Source organism: Scyliorhinus canicula, chromosome 3 (genome assembly GCF_902713615.1).
Source record: "Scyliorhinus canicula chromosome 3, sScyCan1.1, whole genome shotgun sequence".
Taxonomy (NCBI): Eukaryota; Metazoa; Chordata; class Chondrichthyes; order Carcharhiniformes; family Scyliorhinidae; genus Scyliorhinus; species Scyliorhinus canicula.
This window is the reverse complement of record NC_052148.1, coordinates 69,962,327-69,982,578: the sequence shown is the minus strand read 5'-3', so window position 1 is coordinate 69,982,578 and position 20,252 is coordinate 69,962,327. Positions and strand designations below refer to the sequence as shown.

The 20,252-nt window shown below is 44.6% G+C and overlaps 1 protein-coding gene across 18 annotated transcripts in view; it reads right to left on the bottom strand.

The window, feature by feature from the left end:
* Positions 1-20,252, bottom strand: part of celf4 (CUGBP, Elav-like family member 4) — a 1,331,379-nt gene that overhangs the window by 373,799 nt on the left and 937,328 nt on the right. For all 18 annotated transcript variants that reach the window (XR_005459940.1, XM_038790659.1, XM_038790661.1 and 15 more), the window contains one exon: positions 5,664-5,743. Coding sequence is in view for 17 of the 18 variants with exons in the window: in XM_038790659.1 (XP_038646587.1) it covers positions 5,664-5,743 (80 nt within the window). In the remaining variant the exon portion in view is untranslated. The remainder of the gene's footprint in view (positions 1-5,663; positions 5,744-20,252) is intronic.

Genomic DNA, 20,252 nt, shown 5'->3' with positions numbered 1-20,252 from the left:
GAGAATTAGAGACCAGTCAGCCTGACATCAGTAGTGGGGAAAATGCAAGAGTCTATTATAAATGATTTACTTGCAGAGGTCTTTGAAAACATTGGCAGGATTGGACAGAGTCAGCGTGGATTTATGATAGGAATTCATGCTTAACAAATCTGCTAGAACTCTTTGAGGATAAAACTCGTAGAGTTGATGAGAGAGTGGATATTGTTTATTTGGAGGTTCAGAAGGCATTCAACATAGTCCCACATAAGAGATTAGTGTGTAAAATTAAAGCACATGGGATTGAGGGTAGTTTATGGAGATGGATAGAAACCTGGTTGTCAGACAGGAAATAAAGAATAGGAATTAATGGGTCTTTTTCCGAATGGCAGGCAGTGACTAGTGGGGTACCGCAGGGATTGGTGCTCAGACCCCAGCTATTCACAATATATATGAATGATTTAGATGATGGAACTAAATGTAATACCTCCAAATTTGCAGATGACACAAAGCTGGGTGGGAGGTTGCGCTGCGAAAAGGATGCAGAGTTGCTTCAGTGTGAATTGGATAAGTTGAGAGTGGACAAATGCTTGGCAGATGCGGTATAATGTGGATAAATATGAGATTATCCACTTTGGTAGCTAAAACAGGAAAGCTGATTGTTATCTGAATTGCTATAGATTGAGCACAGTAAGAAGTCTTACAACACCAGGTTAAAGTCCTACATGTTTGTTTCAAACACGAGCTTTCGGAGCACTGCTCCTTCCTCAGGTGAATGAAGAGGTATGTTCCAGAAACATATATATAGACAATTTCCTCCCATTTCTCTGCCTCAAAACCTGATACATTTTCTTTTAGTTCTAGATCTGATGAAAGGTCATTGACCAGAAACATGAATTATGTTTCTTTCACCACAGATCCTTCCTAATATGCTGAGTGTTTCCCTAATTTGACATTAATAGCTTCAACGAGCGATGCCATAAGGATTTAAAATATATTGTTATCAACGAATGGATGGATTTAAGGATGTTTTAAATGGAGAGAAGGCTTTATCTTTGTAAAATCAGAATTGCATAGACTAGAAGCAGACAATTAGGTCCATTTTACCTTTTTTCTTTGATGCATTCTTCTTTTGCAAATTTTTATTCAGTTCCTCTTTAAAACTTTTTTTTGCATTCAGAACATAATAGTTCATTTATATCTACATCGTTGATGTCTCAGCTTTTTAAAATTCTGGATCATGCTCGCTCTCAATGTCCAATAAAAATAAGGTCAGTTTTGTAAAGGTGTAAGTACACTTTCCAATGCAGTGCTTCTGATGCAAAGCTTTCTGTGATGGGACTGCACAATAGGAATTTAGAATAGAAGGCTTGTGTGGTCTTCTAGGGCTCATGCATCTGGTGTCCATTCATTTTAATCACTCAACACAAATTGGAAAGGTCAGGATTAATAAAACAGCGAAGCATTCGGAATGCGAGCTGTCGACCATGGCATTCAATATCCTAATAAGTGCTCCTGATGCATGAAGTTTGGATTCATAGTTTCAATTTTCAGAATCATCTTTTCCTCTTTTGTGAAGACCGTCTGATGCAATATTCTTCCCTTCATATGCCTCCTTAAAAATTCTTTGTAAACTCTACTGTTCGATTATCTCAATTAAACTGTACTTTATCTTTCCTGGAGCTTTATTCCTATTCTTGTTCATCTGTATTATTACTTTTGGTCTTTCGTCTTCAATACAATGGCAATGAGAAGTCATGTATTTATTTAGTTTCATGTGTGTACTCATCTCCAGTCAATACTAAATCATATACAGCAGGTGCCCGAAGGTTTGGCGTCAGCTATTTTGAGAAATTCAGTTATCTTCTGCTTTCACCTCTCTTGTTTTGGTTGTCCCTGATCTGTTCATGTTAATTATGCGATATAAACGTTCCTGATTATTGCTCCGGAATTTGTTTTCCTTTTACTCTCTTAGGGGAAGGTTAAGAATCATAGAGCATTACAGCACAGAAACAGATCATTTATCTCATCAAGTCTGCAACAGTATTTTTCTCCACATGAGCCACCTAATCTCACCATCTCTCTGAAGGCTTTGACAACATAAGAAATAGGAGCAGGAGTAGGTCATATTGCTCCGCCTGCTCTGCCATTCAAGATCATGGCTAATCTTCTACCTCAATTCCTTCAGTGTACAAAAATCTTAATGTTTCCAAAGTAATTTTGGTGCCTGTTAAAAATAAAGGTCTGGATTTTGCAGCTGTAATGATGGCAACACTGCCAGTGTTAGTCATCATAAATCCAGTGACTCTAACAGTGACTTCAAAGTATGCATATGTACAGGATAACACGGAAATCCAGAAGCTGCTGTCAATGAGGCAACACTGTGGTAATGCTTTCATTTATTCTTGTTTAATTAAGATGGCTGCTGAAAGACCTGCCTTAATTAATGTGTGGCAGGAGAAGAGTAGTTATTTCCATGAATCACTCCATGGTTCAATAGTTTGATAAGAAACAAGGACTGAATGCCATTTATGAACAGCTGGTTAACAGGTCTTATGAACAGCCGAAGACATAAATAACCGAGAGTGGAACAGATACAAATAATAAAACTTCTTGAGAGTTAGTTTGAAGGCCAGAATAAAATTGATCAGGGAGAACAGCCTGAGATGAGATAAGGAAAGCATGATGTAAAGCCTAACTGATAAAGGACAGAAGGTACATGGGAAGGCTCAAGACGTTAATGAAGGTAAGTGACATTAAAGGTGAATATTCACACCAATATTTCAACAATGTAGTCAACACTTTATGATATATTTTGAAACAAAATAAGTATTTCGTTGGCAAAATGGCCCTGTCAATTATCCATGAGGTCCAACCATGGAAAAGGGTATGGAGTGAGACAGTTTTGGAGACCTCAGTTCAGTCAGTGATGGACAGAAACACTTAAGGGTAGTTGGATAGTTTGAGAAATTGTTAAGACATGAGATACCAAGAAAAAAAATGGAAGAGGAAGAAGAAAGAAAGAGTTATTTTCACATGTCAGCCATCCTCCCTGACCTGGACTGGTACTTACTAATTGCCATAGAACATACAGTGCAGAAGGAGGCCATTCAGCCCATTGAGTCTGCACCGACCACTTAAACCCTCACTTCCACCCTATCCCCATAACCCAATAACCCTTCCTAACCTTTTTTGGACACTAAGGGCAATTTTAGTGTGACCAATCCACCTAACCTGTACGTCTTTGGAGTGTGGGAGGAAACCGGAGCACCAGGAGGAAACCCACACCAACACAGCGAGAACATGCAGACTCCACACAGACAGTGACCCAGTGGGGAAATCGAACCTGGGACCCTGATGCTGTGAAGCCACAGTGCTAGCCATTTGTGCTACAGTGCTGCCCCTAATCGGATGGTATTTGCTGTTTGACAAGTGTGCTAAATACTGTCTTGAACTCTGATTACACTCAACATACCCTTCATATTGGTTGCAGTTGATCTTGATTAAAGAATTTAATTACCACAGGTGCCTGCCAATCCCCTTGGGTAAACACTTGATTTAAGCTTCCATTGGGAAAGAGGAAGTTCATATCATAGAGATTGTCAGGTCTTTGTGGGAAGCTTCCGTTAAGGTCATAGGCAAGCAGCATTGTGTTCTTCTGACCATAAAATCTAGGAGACCCAAAACTTCATTTCATAGGATTATAAACTATTTCAACGGTGGATTAATGCCCATCCAACACGGTCCAATTTTTTGTTTTAACTTCCAACCCACTTTAAAATTCAACAAATTTAAAATAATCTTCTTGAATTTCAATGAATTACAAACATTCACATGAATAATGCTCTGTGGCCAATTTTATCTTATCCTGACAGAATTACATCCGTGCTATCTTTCTATAACAGCTTTAACATCCACCCAATTAAATTTAATATTTAATCTGAAGCATAGTAGTGCTGTCAATGCAGAGTAAGAGCACTGACTCTCCAGCCAAGATTCCTTGGTAAAGTCCTTATGTGGGGTCTAAATTTACAACCTAGAACACAGCGACAAGAGTTGGAAGTCATGGGATGTTCTGTCCATACTTCCAATGAATCCCTGATGAATTTCACCAAATTGTCTGTTTCTAGCTGTGTACCTGTCTGAGTATGCACAATTGTTTTATCACCTTCTGATTAGTTGGGAAAAATCTAGAGGCATTTAATTGGTATATAATCTTGACATTCCTCTAATTAATTCTAAACTGCAGATCACAGCCTCGAAGTTATCTTTCAAAGCTTCGGAAAATCCTTTCTAAAATGCAGTGTCAACGTAAATGGCGAGTATAAAATGTGAAATGCTGGTGTTGGTGTAGGCTTTTTGCCATTTTGATATATGAAAAGGTTTCTTTTCATCAGTCGCCATATACGGTCTGCTCTGTGTGGACTGTCTTAAACTCCCACACATCTTGGCAACACAGCTTGGTCCACATATCAATCTATACAGCAGGTGTAATACTAAACATGTATTTCTGAGCTGAAAAAATTGAAGCTGACTGCTAATATTGTCCTAAATATGCATTTATTAGTTGAAAAATAAGGGAGGCTTCAATTTATATGCTGAGTATAGGCCTAAACATGCACTTTGGCATCAAATAACGGGTTGCCTTATCTGCCAGGTCGACATAAACACTATAATCTTCGGTAATCAATTTAACTTGTCAGTTTATATTTGTTTATTGTTTTCTTGTTTCTTTAAATTCTTCTCGAGTCATTCTTTTATTACTTTATTAAGTTTGATTTCAGTTTCTTGAACATGTTCATTTTGTAGACTTTCCACCAAATTTTGTGGACAATGGCAGGAGAATACGTGTTGCCATAGAATCAAAATACATTCTAACCGTCACATCTGTTATCATAGGTATAAATGTCAGCCTTCCTGAGTTGCCTTCCCATTGGAACAAAAACCCAGGAATACTCATGTGAACTTTACAAACTAAAAATAAAAGCAGTTCCGAGCACATGCACTGTGCATCATGACATTATTGAACACATTTTGATGCTCGTACAGAATACTTCTGAAAATGTTTCCCATTATAAAATCCATTTACTTACTAAAAATAGAATATTGCACCATAATTAGAATTTGACAAATGTACTTTGTAAACTTATTCACTCTTCCCCGGTACCAAAATCCTTTGTAACTGAAATCAGTGACAATAATTCATGCAAATTATAGCGAATAGTTAAATCTTTATCACTTTTCCCTGTCCCTACTGACTACTTAATAGAGCAGTACCAAGTATCCATTATTATCATAGAGAGGAAGTTGTAGTGGCTTGCTCACTGAGAATGGTGTAATCCAGGTGTAATCCAATGTGTACTTTATAGAAACCGATGCCCCCTATGCTCCTCCATGGCATAGATGGAGAGAAGGCATGGCGATTCAAGCACCTAGGAATTAGCACAATGCAATTTGAACTCTTGCTACAGACAGACACGATCACTAAAGAAATATTCTCTTTCGGATGCAGTGCTGATAAAGCAACATATAATTTTGATTGAACAAATGTGAAAATCCTCATGTGCTTGATGACATATCATTAGCAGTACTGTAGACTCTGTTTTCTATGTTACTTTTAAATTGCATTGGGACTTGTCAAATAATGCAAGAATTTAAAACAACTGAATTTCTCTGATTGTACTTACTGGCATCGTCTGGCTACCGTGTAAGGCGTTGATGGCTGCCTGGGCCTCTGCATGTGCGGAAAATTTCACAAACGCACATCCTGTGAGGAGGAAGAAAAGGACAGGCTGCTCAACTGAGAATCACAGAATAATCAGAGAATCATAGAATCCCTACAATGCAGAAGGAGGCCATTCAGTCCATTGAGTCTGCACTGACTCCCTACGAGGCCCACTCCCCCACCCTATCCTAACCTAAGGGACAATTTAGCATGGCCAATCAACCTATCCTGCACATCTTTGGACTGTGGAAGGAAACCCGAGCACCCGGAGGAAACTCACACAGGCACGGGGAGAAAGGGCAAACTCACACAGACAGTCACCCAAGGCCGGAATTGAACCCAGGCACTTGATGCTGTGAGGCAGCAGTGCGAACCACTGTGCTACTGTGCCGCCCCATAGCTACATGGAATACACTTGAAACATTTAACTCAACATAAACATCACTCTTTAAAATTATGGTGGATGTCAGACTTTTTCAGTTATCTATAACCAGTAATAAATCAATATAACAAACAGAAATTAACAAATTGACTGACCAGAGTATACTGAGTCAATCACCATAGATGTGTTGTATCAGAGTACTCAATGTAAACATTTGATTCAACCAGTCCATTTTTGCTTTGCTGAGATGCAGTGCATTTCAATAACAAAATATAGCCTGAGTTTAATTTTTAGATTTCGGTACTTCAGCTGAAACAACAGAATGGTCAGCTAAAAACCTTCAAGCTGACAATCCGGGTTTCTTCCTGTATATTCTCTACTTATAAGTAAGAATATGCATTACTTTTCCTGGTGTAAATGGATATTAAATCATTTCACTGATCAATAAAATGCTCAATAACTAAATATGTTGCTCGGCACACCTTCAACTCCCAAGTTGTAGGATAATGTCACCACTCATTATAATTAACAGTAGACAACAATTCGACAATAATGAGTTTGAGCTCCTTTTAAATTTTAGTTCTCCTTTGCTGATATGGTAGAATACCACTGATTACAACTCACAATATTAGGTTCACAGTAATTACTGGATAGGATAAGGCTTTGAGCTGAGTGTTCAGGGTCCACCTGGAATATCATTCATAGTCAGTTGCTGCTTCATCTGGCTTCACTGTTGCACTGTCGATCAAGCCTACAAAGTGAATTGTCAGCATTTTGGTTGATCATCCAATGCCACGCCACTCAGAAATGAGAAGGTGACATCTATATTGGACGGATTTTTGTGATCGTTCTCTGTTGACATCATTATAGTTCCCCCTTCCTCCGCAAAAATAAAGATAAAATACTGATGCTACAAGTATTCCCAAGGAATGATTCGAAGCGTCCAGAATTGTATTTGAATAAGCTAATAGATTTCTGACATATAGGACTATAATTTGACAGTTGCTGCTCCAAGCTGCTAACAAGTGCACAAGAGGGACGCTGACAGTTCTCAGACACAGCTGCAGAGGTTTTGACTGGCAATAAGCTTGTCTTAGTGCATGACGCATTGTCTTTAGCTGCTCCTTTGGTATTCGAGCATGTGTTGTGCTTGACTTTTCCAAATCCAGGTCCCATGAAAACTGACGGAAAGATATGTGAATGATAAAAGAGTGTTGAGAACGATGGTGGGGAGAGTCAATTAAGATTGATTTTGTGAGTTGCGGGCACTGGATAAGGATAGTATTGGGCACAAATGTGAATTCCTGCAGAATTTAATAATTTAATGCCATCCAGAGTCTATATCTGCACTATATATAAATATATGTATATATTCATGATAAATAAAATCTGTGTTTTTAAGAGTGGCAAGGAGCAAAAAAACTCAGCTTGGAAGCTTTGTTGATAAAGCTGGAGTGTGTGAGGAGGATTTCATATAGATAATTTTTTTGATAGTTCTTAATTACAGCTTTTGTGCAACATAAGAAAACTGTCTTTTAAATTTGCAAGCTCAAGAAAAAGTTTCCAAAGCACAACCGTTTAAAACTGGCCTTACCCGAAGTTAGTAGTATATCTTCTGACAGTTTATATTGAGGTGTCAGATCCACTTCACTTTCTTCACAGTGAATATGTCATTTCAAAGATCCATCAAAATGACTAATAAGGTCTTCAATTATCCTAACCCATTCACATTAGGTATTAAAAGCAACTCATTACTACATCAAGCTCCATTAACATCCCTGAGCCTTTTGTAAAGCCATCAAGATATTTTTGCACAGTCAATTGGAAACAGAAGAAACATTAACTGAACAGAGCATAGTGTGGCCAGTAAGTCTCACCAATCTTTATACATGTCTTCTTAAATTAATATGCACAGAGGTGTTGTACAAGTGACTACCTGGTTAAGCCAGTTACCCGCCTTTTCCATTAATACATAAACATGGTATAAGAGGTAAGTGGAAGGACCTGCAATTCGACAACAGGTTTCAGATATTATAAACAGGAACTATAGGCTAAACAGTAGGAACACAATACTTTGTTTAAAATTTAGAGTACCCAATTCATTTTTTCCAATTAAGGGGCAATTTAGCGTGGCCAATTCACCTACCCTGCGCAGGGATCTGGTGTTAGTGCTAAACATTCCATGATCGGGCAGAATAGAAGAGATCTGGGTATATTTTCCAGCCCAGCTAGACTGATCTTGTGGGTCAGCAGTACTACACTTCAGATAGCCAGGTGGTGAAGGATAGAACTGGAGCTTAAATTTACACACTCACAAACATTTATTTGCAAAGACACAAGTTACAAACAAGCACCTTCAAACCCAACAACCCCAATTTCAGTTGCTCTTATTTATAAGCGAACAAGTGAATCCCTAGGTAATGTCCATGCCCTGCACACAATTGAACACAATTAATAGATAATTATTAAGAAGCGGTGCTGATGAGTTATCCAGGCAGTTGTAGCTAAGATATGAATTTGAACACCTATTTAAAGCAAAGAACGACAGGACTCAATAAATTATGCTGTCTGTTCCAAATATTAGATTCAAGAAAAGAATGGTCAGTACACCTGGGTTATTTAGTGGAGGAAAGGATTTCAATTAACTGGTTTTACTCAGGAAATGATGAAGTAGAGGTACAAAGAGTTTGAGTGTAGGTCCAAATTTTATTTTTCTAGAACAAAGTGACCCTTTAACTGAGGCATACATTTGTTTGGTTTGTTTGGGGGGGAACTTGCCATAGCAAGTGCATATTACAGGATCTGAGTCAGATTTGGTGGTAAGAACTTCTTTCATACGAATGTATAGGTTGGTCAATGGGAAAATGCAGGTAGCTGCTAAAATTGCCTGCTTCAATGAACGTAGTGTTTGTTGAAATGGGTAGCATTCCCAAGCTGATCTGCAAGCATGCCATTCCGAACATGAAGCCCAATGCACAGTTTTATACTCTTTGAGGAGCAGAATATCTAATGCTATGGAAAACTGATCGATTGGTTCTCCTTGCTAGGAATATTTTGGCCAGTGATGTTGGCTTTCCACGACCTCTTAGCAGCTTTACCTCTTGCAAATAGTCATACCGACTCAGGCAGCATTCAGCAGCACAGGCAGCAAGAGAGGATGGATGGACAAAGGATGTGGTTTTCAAGATTATTCATCATCCATACCACGCTGCTGCTCTACTCAAAGAATTCATGCAAATTCAGAAAGCAAACAGATCCAACCATACAACACAAAAACCCAAGCAATTCCTGCAGTTGTAGGTGTATAATCTAATCCTGTAGAGGGGCATAATGAGTCACTAGTGTCCTAGGAAGCTGTGGGGAAAATCAACTGTCAACCATATCACTTCCTTCTCATTATAGTAGTTCTGAGAGAAGCACTGGTCTAATTAGTAAGAGACCCTCATCTTACATTCTGTCTAAGGAGAGGAAAAGATCCAAAAGCTGCTTAAAAAACACTAATATTCCATTAATAAATTGTGGTCATTTGTACTTGTATCATTAACCCTGATGCCCCCAAGGATCTATCCTTGGCTCCTTCTATTTCTCATTTTCTCGCGACCCCTCAGGGAAGCCATCCGAAAACATGTCAGTTTCTACATGCACATGATGACATGCAGCTCTATTTTAACACTCACTTTCTCGACTCCACTACTTATTAGACTGTTTCTCAGGCATCCAGTGAGGAGAAATTTCATCCAACTAAGTGTTGGGAATAGTAAAGCCATTGTCTTCTGTTCCAGAGACAAACTTTTTTATTATTTCATAGGATGCGTGCGTAGCTGGCTTAGGCCAGCAGTTATTGCAAACCCTAACAGCCATTGAGAAGCCCTCTTCAACTGCTGCAGTTAATGTGGTGTAGGTATACCCACAGTGCTGTTAGAAAGGGAATTCCAAAATTTTAACTCAGTAACAGTGAAGGATCGGTGATACAACTCCAATCACGGTGGCGTGTGGCTTGAAGGGGAACTTGCAGATTGTGGAGTTCCCGTGCATTTGCTGCCCTTATCCTTTTAGGTGGAAGAGGTCAAGGGTTTTCAGTTGAAGAAACCCTTGTGAATTGCTCTGGCGTATGTTATAGAAGGTACGTGTGGTAGATTCAATATTGAATGTGCAGGCATTGGAGGTTCAATCAAACTGTAGAGATTTATTTCGAAGGTGTTGACACTACACGCTACGATGTTAGATGCCCGCTTGCCCGCATAAATAGCCAATGACATTATCTCCAATTACTTTATGCAATCGATCTCAAAGTGCTCTGTTCAGCTATAAAGCTGAAAACGACGGGCACGATCTAACGGAGAAGTTTCTAACTTTCATTTGTGGCACGTTTTGCCAACAGCTCTGTTGGTGAGTTCCCCAACTTTATCTACCCACACTTAGGGTGTGATTTAATCCAAACGTTTCTAAGTGTGCTCGTGAGCAGGAACTGCCACGATGCTCAAACTGGCGAGGCCATCACCGCTATAAAATGTTAATTGATCCATTTAATGTGGCCTCATGGGCTTCACGCTACAAATGATGGTCCCGCTGGCTGATTGGCGGGACCCCGCTCGCCAGCCTCCTGCCCTCCTGCACAGCCAACCCCCTCAGCTTGCAGCTATGCCATCGAGGTGACCGGCCCCACAATTCGGGGATGCCAACCTGGTTAGATAGTTGGACGCGGTAGACACCAGAGGGGATGCTCTTTTCCCCGAGGGTCTTGCAGGATCAGCTACAAGATAGCCTGTGAGGAAGTGACAGTGGCCGCCAGTTCGGTGAGCATCACCAGGCGAACTGTCACCCAGTGCCATAATAAAATCAACGACCTCCGCAGGGCCGCAAGGGTGGGTTGGCACTGGACATCCGACCCCCCCACCCGCCGAGAAGGTGTCTGGCACCGCCTCCGCTCAGCACCGATCCGTCCCCGGCCCACCCCATGTCTAGCAGTGCCGCCCACACCGACCCACCCCCATACCCCACCGTCCCCATCATATTCCCCACCCCCTGTACACCGAACCCTGCATCTCCCCAACACCTCTATCCCCATCCACCTCACCCACCCCTTCTCCCCATATCCCATCCACCCCGTCTCCTCATTCCCCAAAACTCCACATCCCCCCCCCTGCAGAGGCCCCATCTCCTTAACCAAATCCCCCCTCCCCCCACGATGAATGACGCATGCGACTCACGATTCTCCCACTGTGTCCCTGCAGGAGACGTTGGCCCATGACAGACGGGAGAGGGCCCAAATGGACGGCGGGGTGCCAGACATTAGAGTCCTCAACCCCAATGAGGAATGGGTGCTGGAGGCCACCGGAGTGGCCGAGGACAGATCTCTCACCATCATTGAGGTAGGCATGTGGTGAAGAGATGAAGATCCACCAGCTCCCACCCAGATGACTCGTCACATGCGAGTTGTTAATGTCCATTTTCCCACTGGATCCTCATCCAACGGTGTCGGCTCAGCTGGCATGCCCCCCCCCCCCCCCCCCCCAATGAGAACACCTCGGAGGGGATCTCCGAGGACACCACCGTATTCGTGGCACAGCTGTCGTCCCTCCCTCCACGAGCGCAGAGACACACACCTCAGTGCATGACAGTAGTGTCTCTCCATCCCTAGGGCCCTATGGGGACTGGCCGGGAGGAGGGGGGCTGGGTGTCCATAGTACACTGGGATACACCTCGGGATGGAGGGATAGCTGAATCAAGCCCTTGCTGCCCCTCCGTAATCTGGCTTGTCAGCCCTGGAATCTCTCCAATGCCTCAGCACAGTGCTGTCTCCCTCAATGATGCTCCTCAGTGACTGGAACATGCTCTTGAGCGCCCCGGTAAAGCCCACCTGCGACAGGGACAACCTGCACAGCACCTTGGCTATATCCACCTGAAACTGGGACATTCCCACAGCCCCTCGGCTATGCCCACATGAGACTGGGAAACCTCCCCCAGTGGCCAGAACGTGCTCTGGAGGGCCTCGGCTACTGAGTGGCTATGCTGCCCAGCAGCTTCCCCGAGACCCACCTCTCTGACAAGTATGTCTTGGAGTTAGCACCCGGAACAGGGTGGTACAGCAGGGCATGTGCCACCTGCATGTGCACCAGGGCCCTCTGGCCTTAGGGCCTCCAGAGGACACCCACCAGGGGCATTAAAGGCACGGGATACATTAGGCAACAAGCTGTCTCCACCTCTGATGTGCACCTTGGGGTCACACCGAGGTGCAGCGGTAGAGCATGGAATGCTAAGCAGGTCGAGGATCACTGAGAGGGCACTGAGAGGAAAGGGGTAGGGTAAGTGAGGGAGGGTGTGTTGAGTGGGGGATGAAGGGATGGGGGGAGGGGTTGGGAGAGTGGGGCAGCACCATCGAAGGATTGGGTAGCTGGGGACATGTGTGTATTGCATTTTACAAAGTTGACCTCAATCAATACAACACCTCTGGCACTTTCTTCTGCAATGTGGGCCGAGCACCAATCCCATGCCCCAGCTCCGTGGACATGGGGGTCCTGGATGCCTCTTCCACCCCATACCCGGCAGGTGATATGTGTGACCGAGCGCTCACCAACGGGCAGGGGTCAAACGATAGCATAGATGAGAATCAAAGAATCAGAGAATCCCTGCAATGCAGAAGGAGGCTATTTGGCCCATGAAGTCTGCACCGACCCTCTGAAAGACCCTACCTAGACCCAATCCCCCACTCCACCTTGTAACTATTCTAGGGGAATTTAGCACAGCCAACCTACATCTTAGGTCAATGAGAGAAAACCGGAGGACCTAGAAGAAACCCTTGCAGACCCTTGCAGTCCCACTATGGGAAACCCTTAGCATGCTATGGCGAGGGCAGCAGGGTAGCATAGTGGTTAGCATAAATGCTTCACAGCTCCAGGGTCCCAGGTTCGATTCCCGGCTGGGTCACTGTCTGTGTGGAGTCTGCACGTCCTCCCCGTGTGTGCGTGGGTTTCCTCCGGGTGCTCCGGTTTCCTCCCACAGTCCAAAGATGTGCGGGTTAGGTGGATTGGCCATGCTAAATTGCCCGTAGTGTCCTAATAAAAGTAAGGTTAAGGGGGGGTTGTTGGGTTACGGGTATAGGGTGGATACGTGGGTTTGAGTAGGGTGATCATGGCTCGGCACAACATTGAGGGCCGAAGGGCCTGTTCTGTGCTGTACTGTTCTATTCTATATGACCCGTGCAGAACATGCAAACATCACACAGACAGCCAGGTAGGAATCACGTTAGATCTCACGAGGCGTTGCAAGCTGTGTAGATTCCGGGAGCGTAGTCGCCTGGCTTTTATCGGCCATGCTGTGCCACAGTGAGCTGCTTTTCAGACGCAGCATGGCCATTAGATAGCACCCTAAATGTGGGTGAATACCGATCTGGATTTCACCCAAAAAGCAGCCAGGAAAAACCTCACCAAACTCACCCAAAATGACACTTCAGGGCTCGATTCTTCCACCCCGCCTGCCACAAGATTGACACAGGTGAGACGCAGACAATGGTGAAGTCCATTGACCTCGAGTGAGATTCTCCTGTTGTCAGGTGAGTGCGGCCAGAGAATCCCGCCCAAAATGATTTAGTTGAATCGCGCCCGAAATTTAATTCTGGAACAGCCTCAACTACTCCCTGTGGTAATGAAGTCCACAGGCTCACCACTCTTTGGGTAAAGAAATGTCTCCTCATCTCTGTCCTAAATTGTCTTCCCCGAATCCTCAGACTGTGGCCCCTGGTTCTGGCCACACCCAACATGGGGAACATAGCCCCTGCATCTACCCTATACATTGGTTTCTTAGCATGCTATGGCGAGATCTGGATTTCGTAAATTGGAGTGGGCTGGTTACATCGCAAACAGATTGGTGCCACGCGGTTCTTGTTTTTGGCCTCTCCCTTGATTTGACAGCCTAGTCACGCTCGCGCTGAAATGCAATGCAGCTATTAGATCACGCCCTTAGTAATTTTTCTGGGCCCGGTGAAACCCACACTTAGAATTAATTTCATCACCGGGGAGCTGAACTCACTATCTAGACCGTCTCCTCAGCCTTCGGCCCACAGTTTAGAAAGGGTGTCCCGATCTCGAAGTGGGCATGTGGGATCCCCCCCCCCAGCCATGGGAAATGTCACCCCCCTCCACACATGGGCATTACCCCACACCCCCCAAGTGATGACACCCCACTATGGGGTCGATGAAGGCCCCCCCTTTTGAGGCCTTCCCACAACTTCTCTCCCCTCCACCTCCAGAAACCCCCAGTCTTCTTCCCCCCAACCCTCCCGGAGGCCTCATCAAACCTGCCCTGTACCCCCCTACCCTTCATACCCCTCTCCACCTACCATCATGGGCATGGCCCCCCTCAGACTTTGACCCTTGGCAGTGCCACCCTGGCATCCTGGTATTTCCACCCTGGCACCCTGGTTGTGCTCCTTCCGGCTTTTCAGTGCCACCTGGGCAGTGGCAATGCCACAGTGGCAGTACTAAGGTTCCCGGGTGCCAGAGGAGGGCCAGTGAGTCACCCTGCCCTGTGCCTGATCACCCAAGACCCTCCGATGGCCTGGGAGAACACCGGATGCTGTTCCGTCTGATCTACTTTTGTGTGGACTAGTGTTGAACGGCACCCAGCTAGGGACTCCCTGGTGGGGCTAGATGCCAGGAGCCTGATAGATACCGGGTCAGCTGTCCTAAGTGACTTTTCAACCTCCTTAGGCATGTGAGACTTGGCCGTCCCCATTGTGTACTGGCTGTTGGGAAGCCCGCGGAGGCAGCTACTTACCGTGTCATGCTCCTGTTCAGGCGTAATGTGGCAATGTTAATCACTGTAGATCACACCCTATGAATACATAACAGGTACACACTGCTGCCACTGTACATCGGCGATAGAGGGATTGAATGTTTTTTGAAAATAAATTTAGAGTACCAAATTCATTATTTCCAATTAAGGGGCAATTTAGCATGGCCAATCCACTTACCCTGCACATCTTTTGGGTCGTGGGGGCAAAACCCACGCAGACACGGGGAGAATGTGCAAACTCCACACGGACAGTAACCAGGGGATCGAACCTGTGACCTCGGTGCTGAGAGGCTGCAGTGCTAACCACTGCACCACCATGCTGCCCCGGGGATTGAATGTTTAAGGAGTACAAATCAACCGTGCTGCTTTGTCCTGCACTCAAGCTTCTTGAGAGTTGTTGGAGCTGCTTTCATCCAAGCAAGTGGTGAGTATTCCATCACAATCCTGAGTTGTGCCTTGTAGATGGACACGCTTTGGGAGTTACCCACCACAGGATTTCCAACCTCTAACTTGCTCTTGAAGCCACATTATTTATATGGCTGGTCCAGTTCAGCTTCTGGTTAATGGTAATCCTCAGGATGTTGATAAGGGAATAACACTATTGCCTAACTCCATGAATCTCCCTGACAACTGCCTGAAGCTGAACCAGACTGTTCGCAACTTGCCTCCATATTTAAACCTGACCACATATATGCACCATCATTAAGGCCACCTATTTCCACTCTGTAATATTGCTTGAATCCACCCCTGCCTAAGTATGCCTTCTGCTGAAACCTTCATCCATGCCGATGTTAGCTCTTTGTCTATCCAAAGCACATTTTGCAGTCCCCCATGTTTCACCTCAGTAAACATGATGTCATCAAAATTCCGCCTACACAAGTCCTAACTCGCACCAAGTCCAGTTCATCCTTTGCCTCTTGTGTTAACTAACCTACATTAACACCAGCTAATCAGTGCCTCAATTTTAAAATTCTCATTCTTGTTTTCACATCCCTTTCTGGTCTATCCCCTCCATCCCTGATATCTCATCTAGCCCCGCAACCCTCTGAGATATCTGTACCGCTCCAATCCTGACTTAGAACGATACAGCGCAGTACAGGCCCTTCGGCCCTCGATGTTGCACCGACATGGAAAAAAAAACTAAAGGCCATCTAACCTACACTATGCCCTTATCATCCATATGCTTATCCAATAAACTTTTAAATGCCCTCAATGTTGGCGAGTTCACTACTGTTGCAGGTAGGGCATTCCACGGCCTCACCACTCTTTGCGTAAAAAACCCACCTCTGACCTCTGTCCTATATCTATTACCCCTCAATTTAAGGCTATGTCCCCTCGTGCTAGCCACCCCCATCCGTGGGAGAAGGCTCTCGCTGTCCACCCTATCTAATCCTCTGATCATTTTGTATGCCTCTATTAAGTCACCTCTTAACCTTCTTCTCTCTAACGAAAACAACCTCAAGTCCATCAGCCTTTCCTCATAAGATTTTCCCTCCATACCAGGCAACATCCTGGTAAATCTCCTCTGCACCCGTTCCAAAGCTTCCACGTCCTTCCTATAATGAGGCGACCAGAACTGTACGCAATACTCCAAATGCGGCCGTACTAGAGTTTTGTACAACTGCAACATGACCTCATGGCTCCGGAACTCAATCCCTCTACCAATAAAGGCCAACACACCATAGGCCTTCTTCACAACCCTATCAACCTGGGTGGCAACTTTCAGGGATCTATGTACATGGACACCGAGATCCCTCTGCTCATCCACACTACCAAGAATTTTACCATTAGCCAAATATTCCGCATTCCTGTTATTCTTTCCAAAGTGAATCACCTCACACTTCTCCACATTAAACTCCATTTGCCACCTCTCAGCCCAGCTCTGCAGCTTATCTATGTCCCTCTGTAACCTGCAACATCCTTCCGCACTGTCTACAACTCCCCCAACTTTAGTGTCGTCTGCAAATTTACTCACCCACCCTTCTGCGCCCTCCTCTAGGTCATTTATAAAAATGACAAACAGCAACAGCCCCAGAACAGATCCTTGTGGTACGCCACTCGTAACTGAACTCCATTCTGAACATTTCCCATCAACTACCACTCTCTGTCTTCTTTCAACTAGCCAATTTCTGATCCACATCTCTAAATCACCCTCAATCCCCAGCCTCCGTATTTTCTGCAATAGCCGACCGTGGGGAACCTTATCAAACGCTTTACTGAAATCCATATACACCACATCAACTGCTTTACCCTCGTCCACCTGTTCAGTCACCTTCTCAAAGAACTCGATAAGGTTTGTGAGGCATGACCTACCCTTCACAAAACCATGCTGACTATCCCTAATCATATTATTCCTATCTAGATGATTATAAATCGTATCTTTTATAATCCTCTCCAAGACTTTACCCACCACAGACGTTAGGCTCACCGGCCTATAGTTACCGGGGTTATCTCTACTCCCCTTCTTGAACAAAGGGACCACATTTGCTATCCTCCAGTCCTCTGGCACTATTCCTGTAGCCAATGATGACCTAAAAATCAAAGCCAAAGGCTCAGCAATCTCTTCCCTGGCTTCCCAGAGAATCCTAGGATAAATCCCATCCGGCCCCGGGGACTTATCTATTTTCACCTTGTCCAGAATTGCCAACACTTCTTCCCTACGCACCTCAATGCCATCTATTCTAATAGCCTGGGTCTCAGCATTCTCCTCCACAATATTATCTTTTTCTTGAGTGAATACTGACGAAAAGTATTCATTTAGTATCTTGCTTATCTCCTCAGCCTCCACACACAACTTCCCACCACTGTCCTTGACTGGCCCTACTCTTACCCTAGTCATTCTTTTATTCCTGACATACCTATAGAAAGCTTTTGGGTTTTCCTTGATCCTACCTGCCAAAGACTTCTCATGTCCCCTCCTTGCTCGTCTCAGCTCTCTCTTTAGATCCTTCCTCGCTTCCTTGTAACTATCAAGCGCCCCAACTGAAACTTCATGCCTCATCTTCACATAGGCCTCCTTCTTCCTCTTAACAAGAGATTCCACTTCTTTGGTAAACCACGGTTCCCTCGCTCGACCCCTTCCTCCCTGCCTGACTGGTACGTACTTATCAAGAACATGCAATAGCTGTTCCTTGAACAAGCTCCACATATCCAGTGTGCCCAACCCTTGCAGCCTACTTCTCCAACCAGCACATCCTAAGTCATGTCTAATGGCATCATAATTGCCCTTCCCCCAGCTATAACTCTTGCCCTGCGGGGTATACTTATCCCTTTCCATCACTAACGTAAAGGTCACCGAATTGTGGTCACTGTTTCCAAAGTGCTCACCTACCTCCAGATCTAACACCTGGCCTGGTTCATTACCCAAAACCAAATCCAATGTGGCCTCGCCTCTTGTTGGCCTGTCAACATATTGTGTCAGGAAACCCTCCTGCACACATTGTACAAAGAACGACCCATCTAATGTACTCGAACTATATCTTTTCCAGTCAATATTTGGAAAGTTAAAGTCTCCCATAACAACTACCCTGTTACTTTCGCTCTTTTCGCTCTTTTCCACAATCCACATCTTAATTGCTCCAACATTGTCTGTACCTACCGCTGCCAAAGCCCTGAGCCTGGGGATTCCCTCCCTACTGATAGCCAAGTTCCGCACCGGAACCTTGGATTCATGTCTCATTACATTCACCCCCCACGATCTGGCCTGGGCTTGCAAAATACTACCAACTGTCCTGACTTGAGACAATTCATACCTCTTTAACCTGTGATTGTCCCTCTCTCCATTTCACTGTCTAGACCTTTAAAGACTTAATTACCTGCAAAGACTCGCATTCAAAGTATTACCTTACATCATTGACTTTGTCTGTATATGTGGTTGTGGAAGCTACTTCTTTACTTACCTGATGAAGGAGCTGCGCTCCGAAAGCTAGTGATTCTAAACAAACCTGTTGGACTTTAACCTGGTGTTGCAAGACTGTAATCAAACAGAGTTAGCATGTCTTCATGAAGTGGGAGCCATGTCTGTTATATTTACTGGAATTCTTTGAGGTTTCAATGAGCAGGATAGATTCATGGAGGAACCAGTGGATGTGATATTGGATTTCCAAAAAGTGTTCAATAAGGTACCACATAAAAGGTTGCGTAATAAGATACGAGCCCATGGTGTTTGGGGTATATATCAGCATGGATAGAGGACTGGCTAACTGACAGAACACAGAGAGATGCCATAAGAGCAGCATTCTCAGGATTGCAAACTGTAGCTAGTGGAGTACCACGAGGATCAGTGCTAGGACCACAATTATTCACAATATATATTAATGGCTTGGACTCGGGATGTGAATGCACTATTTCCAAATTTGCAGGTGACACAAAAATAGGCGGGAAGGCAAGTGATGAGGATGACATGAAGAATCTACAGAGGGATATAGACAGGTTAGGTGAGTGGGCAAAAATCTGACAGATGGAATGTAATGTAGGAAAGTTGAAATTATGCACTTTGGTAGGAAGAATAAAGGATATGAATATTACTTAAATGAAAAAAAAACTGGAAAACCGCAGCACAGAAGGTTGCATACATCAGAAAAAACTAGTATGCTGGGGTGGCACTGTGGCCCAATGGTTAGCACTGCTACCTCATGGCTCCGAGGACCCCGGGTTCAATCCCAGCCCCAGGTCACTGTTTATGTGGGGTTGTACATTCTCCCCGTATCTGTGTGGGTCTCATCCTTATGCTACCGGACAGCATGGTAGCATAGTGGTTAGCACAGTTGCTTCACAGCTCCAGGGTCCCAGGTTTGATTCCCGGCTTGGGTCACTGTCTGTGTGGAGTTTGCACGTTCTCCCTGTGTCTATGTGGGTTTTCTCCGGGTGCTCTGGTTTCCTCCCACAGTCCAAAGATGTGAGGGTTAGGTGAATTGGCCATGCTAAATTGCCCTTATTGTCCAAAAAAGGGTTGATTGGGATTGCTTGGTTGAGGGGATGGGGTGGAGGAAGTGTGTGCTTGAGTGGGATGCTCTTTCCAAGGGCCGTGCAGACTCGATGGGCCGAGTGGCCTCCTTCTGCACTGTAAATTCTATGATATTTCTATGATATCCCCACAACCCAAAGATGTGCAGCGCAGGTGGATTGACCACGCTAAATTGCCCCTTTATTAGGAAAACAAGAATTGGGTACTTTAAATTTATAATAAGTTATAAATTATCCCCACTGGCATGGTGGAGCTCTACAGGGGCCAGCACGGAAGGAAGGAATGCCCCCACGGCACAGACCCGCCTGCAGATCGGTGGGTCCCGATCGCGGGCCAGACCACTGTGGGGGACACCCCCGGGGTCGGATACCCCCGCACCCCTCCCCGAGGACCTCCCCAGCCGACTTACC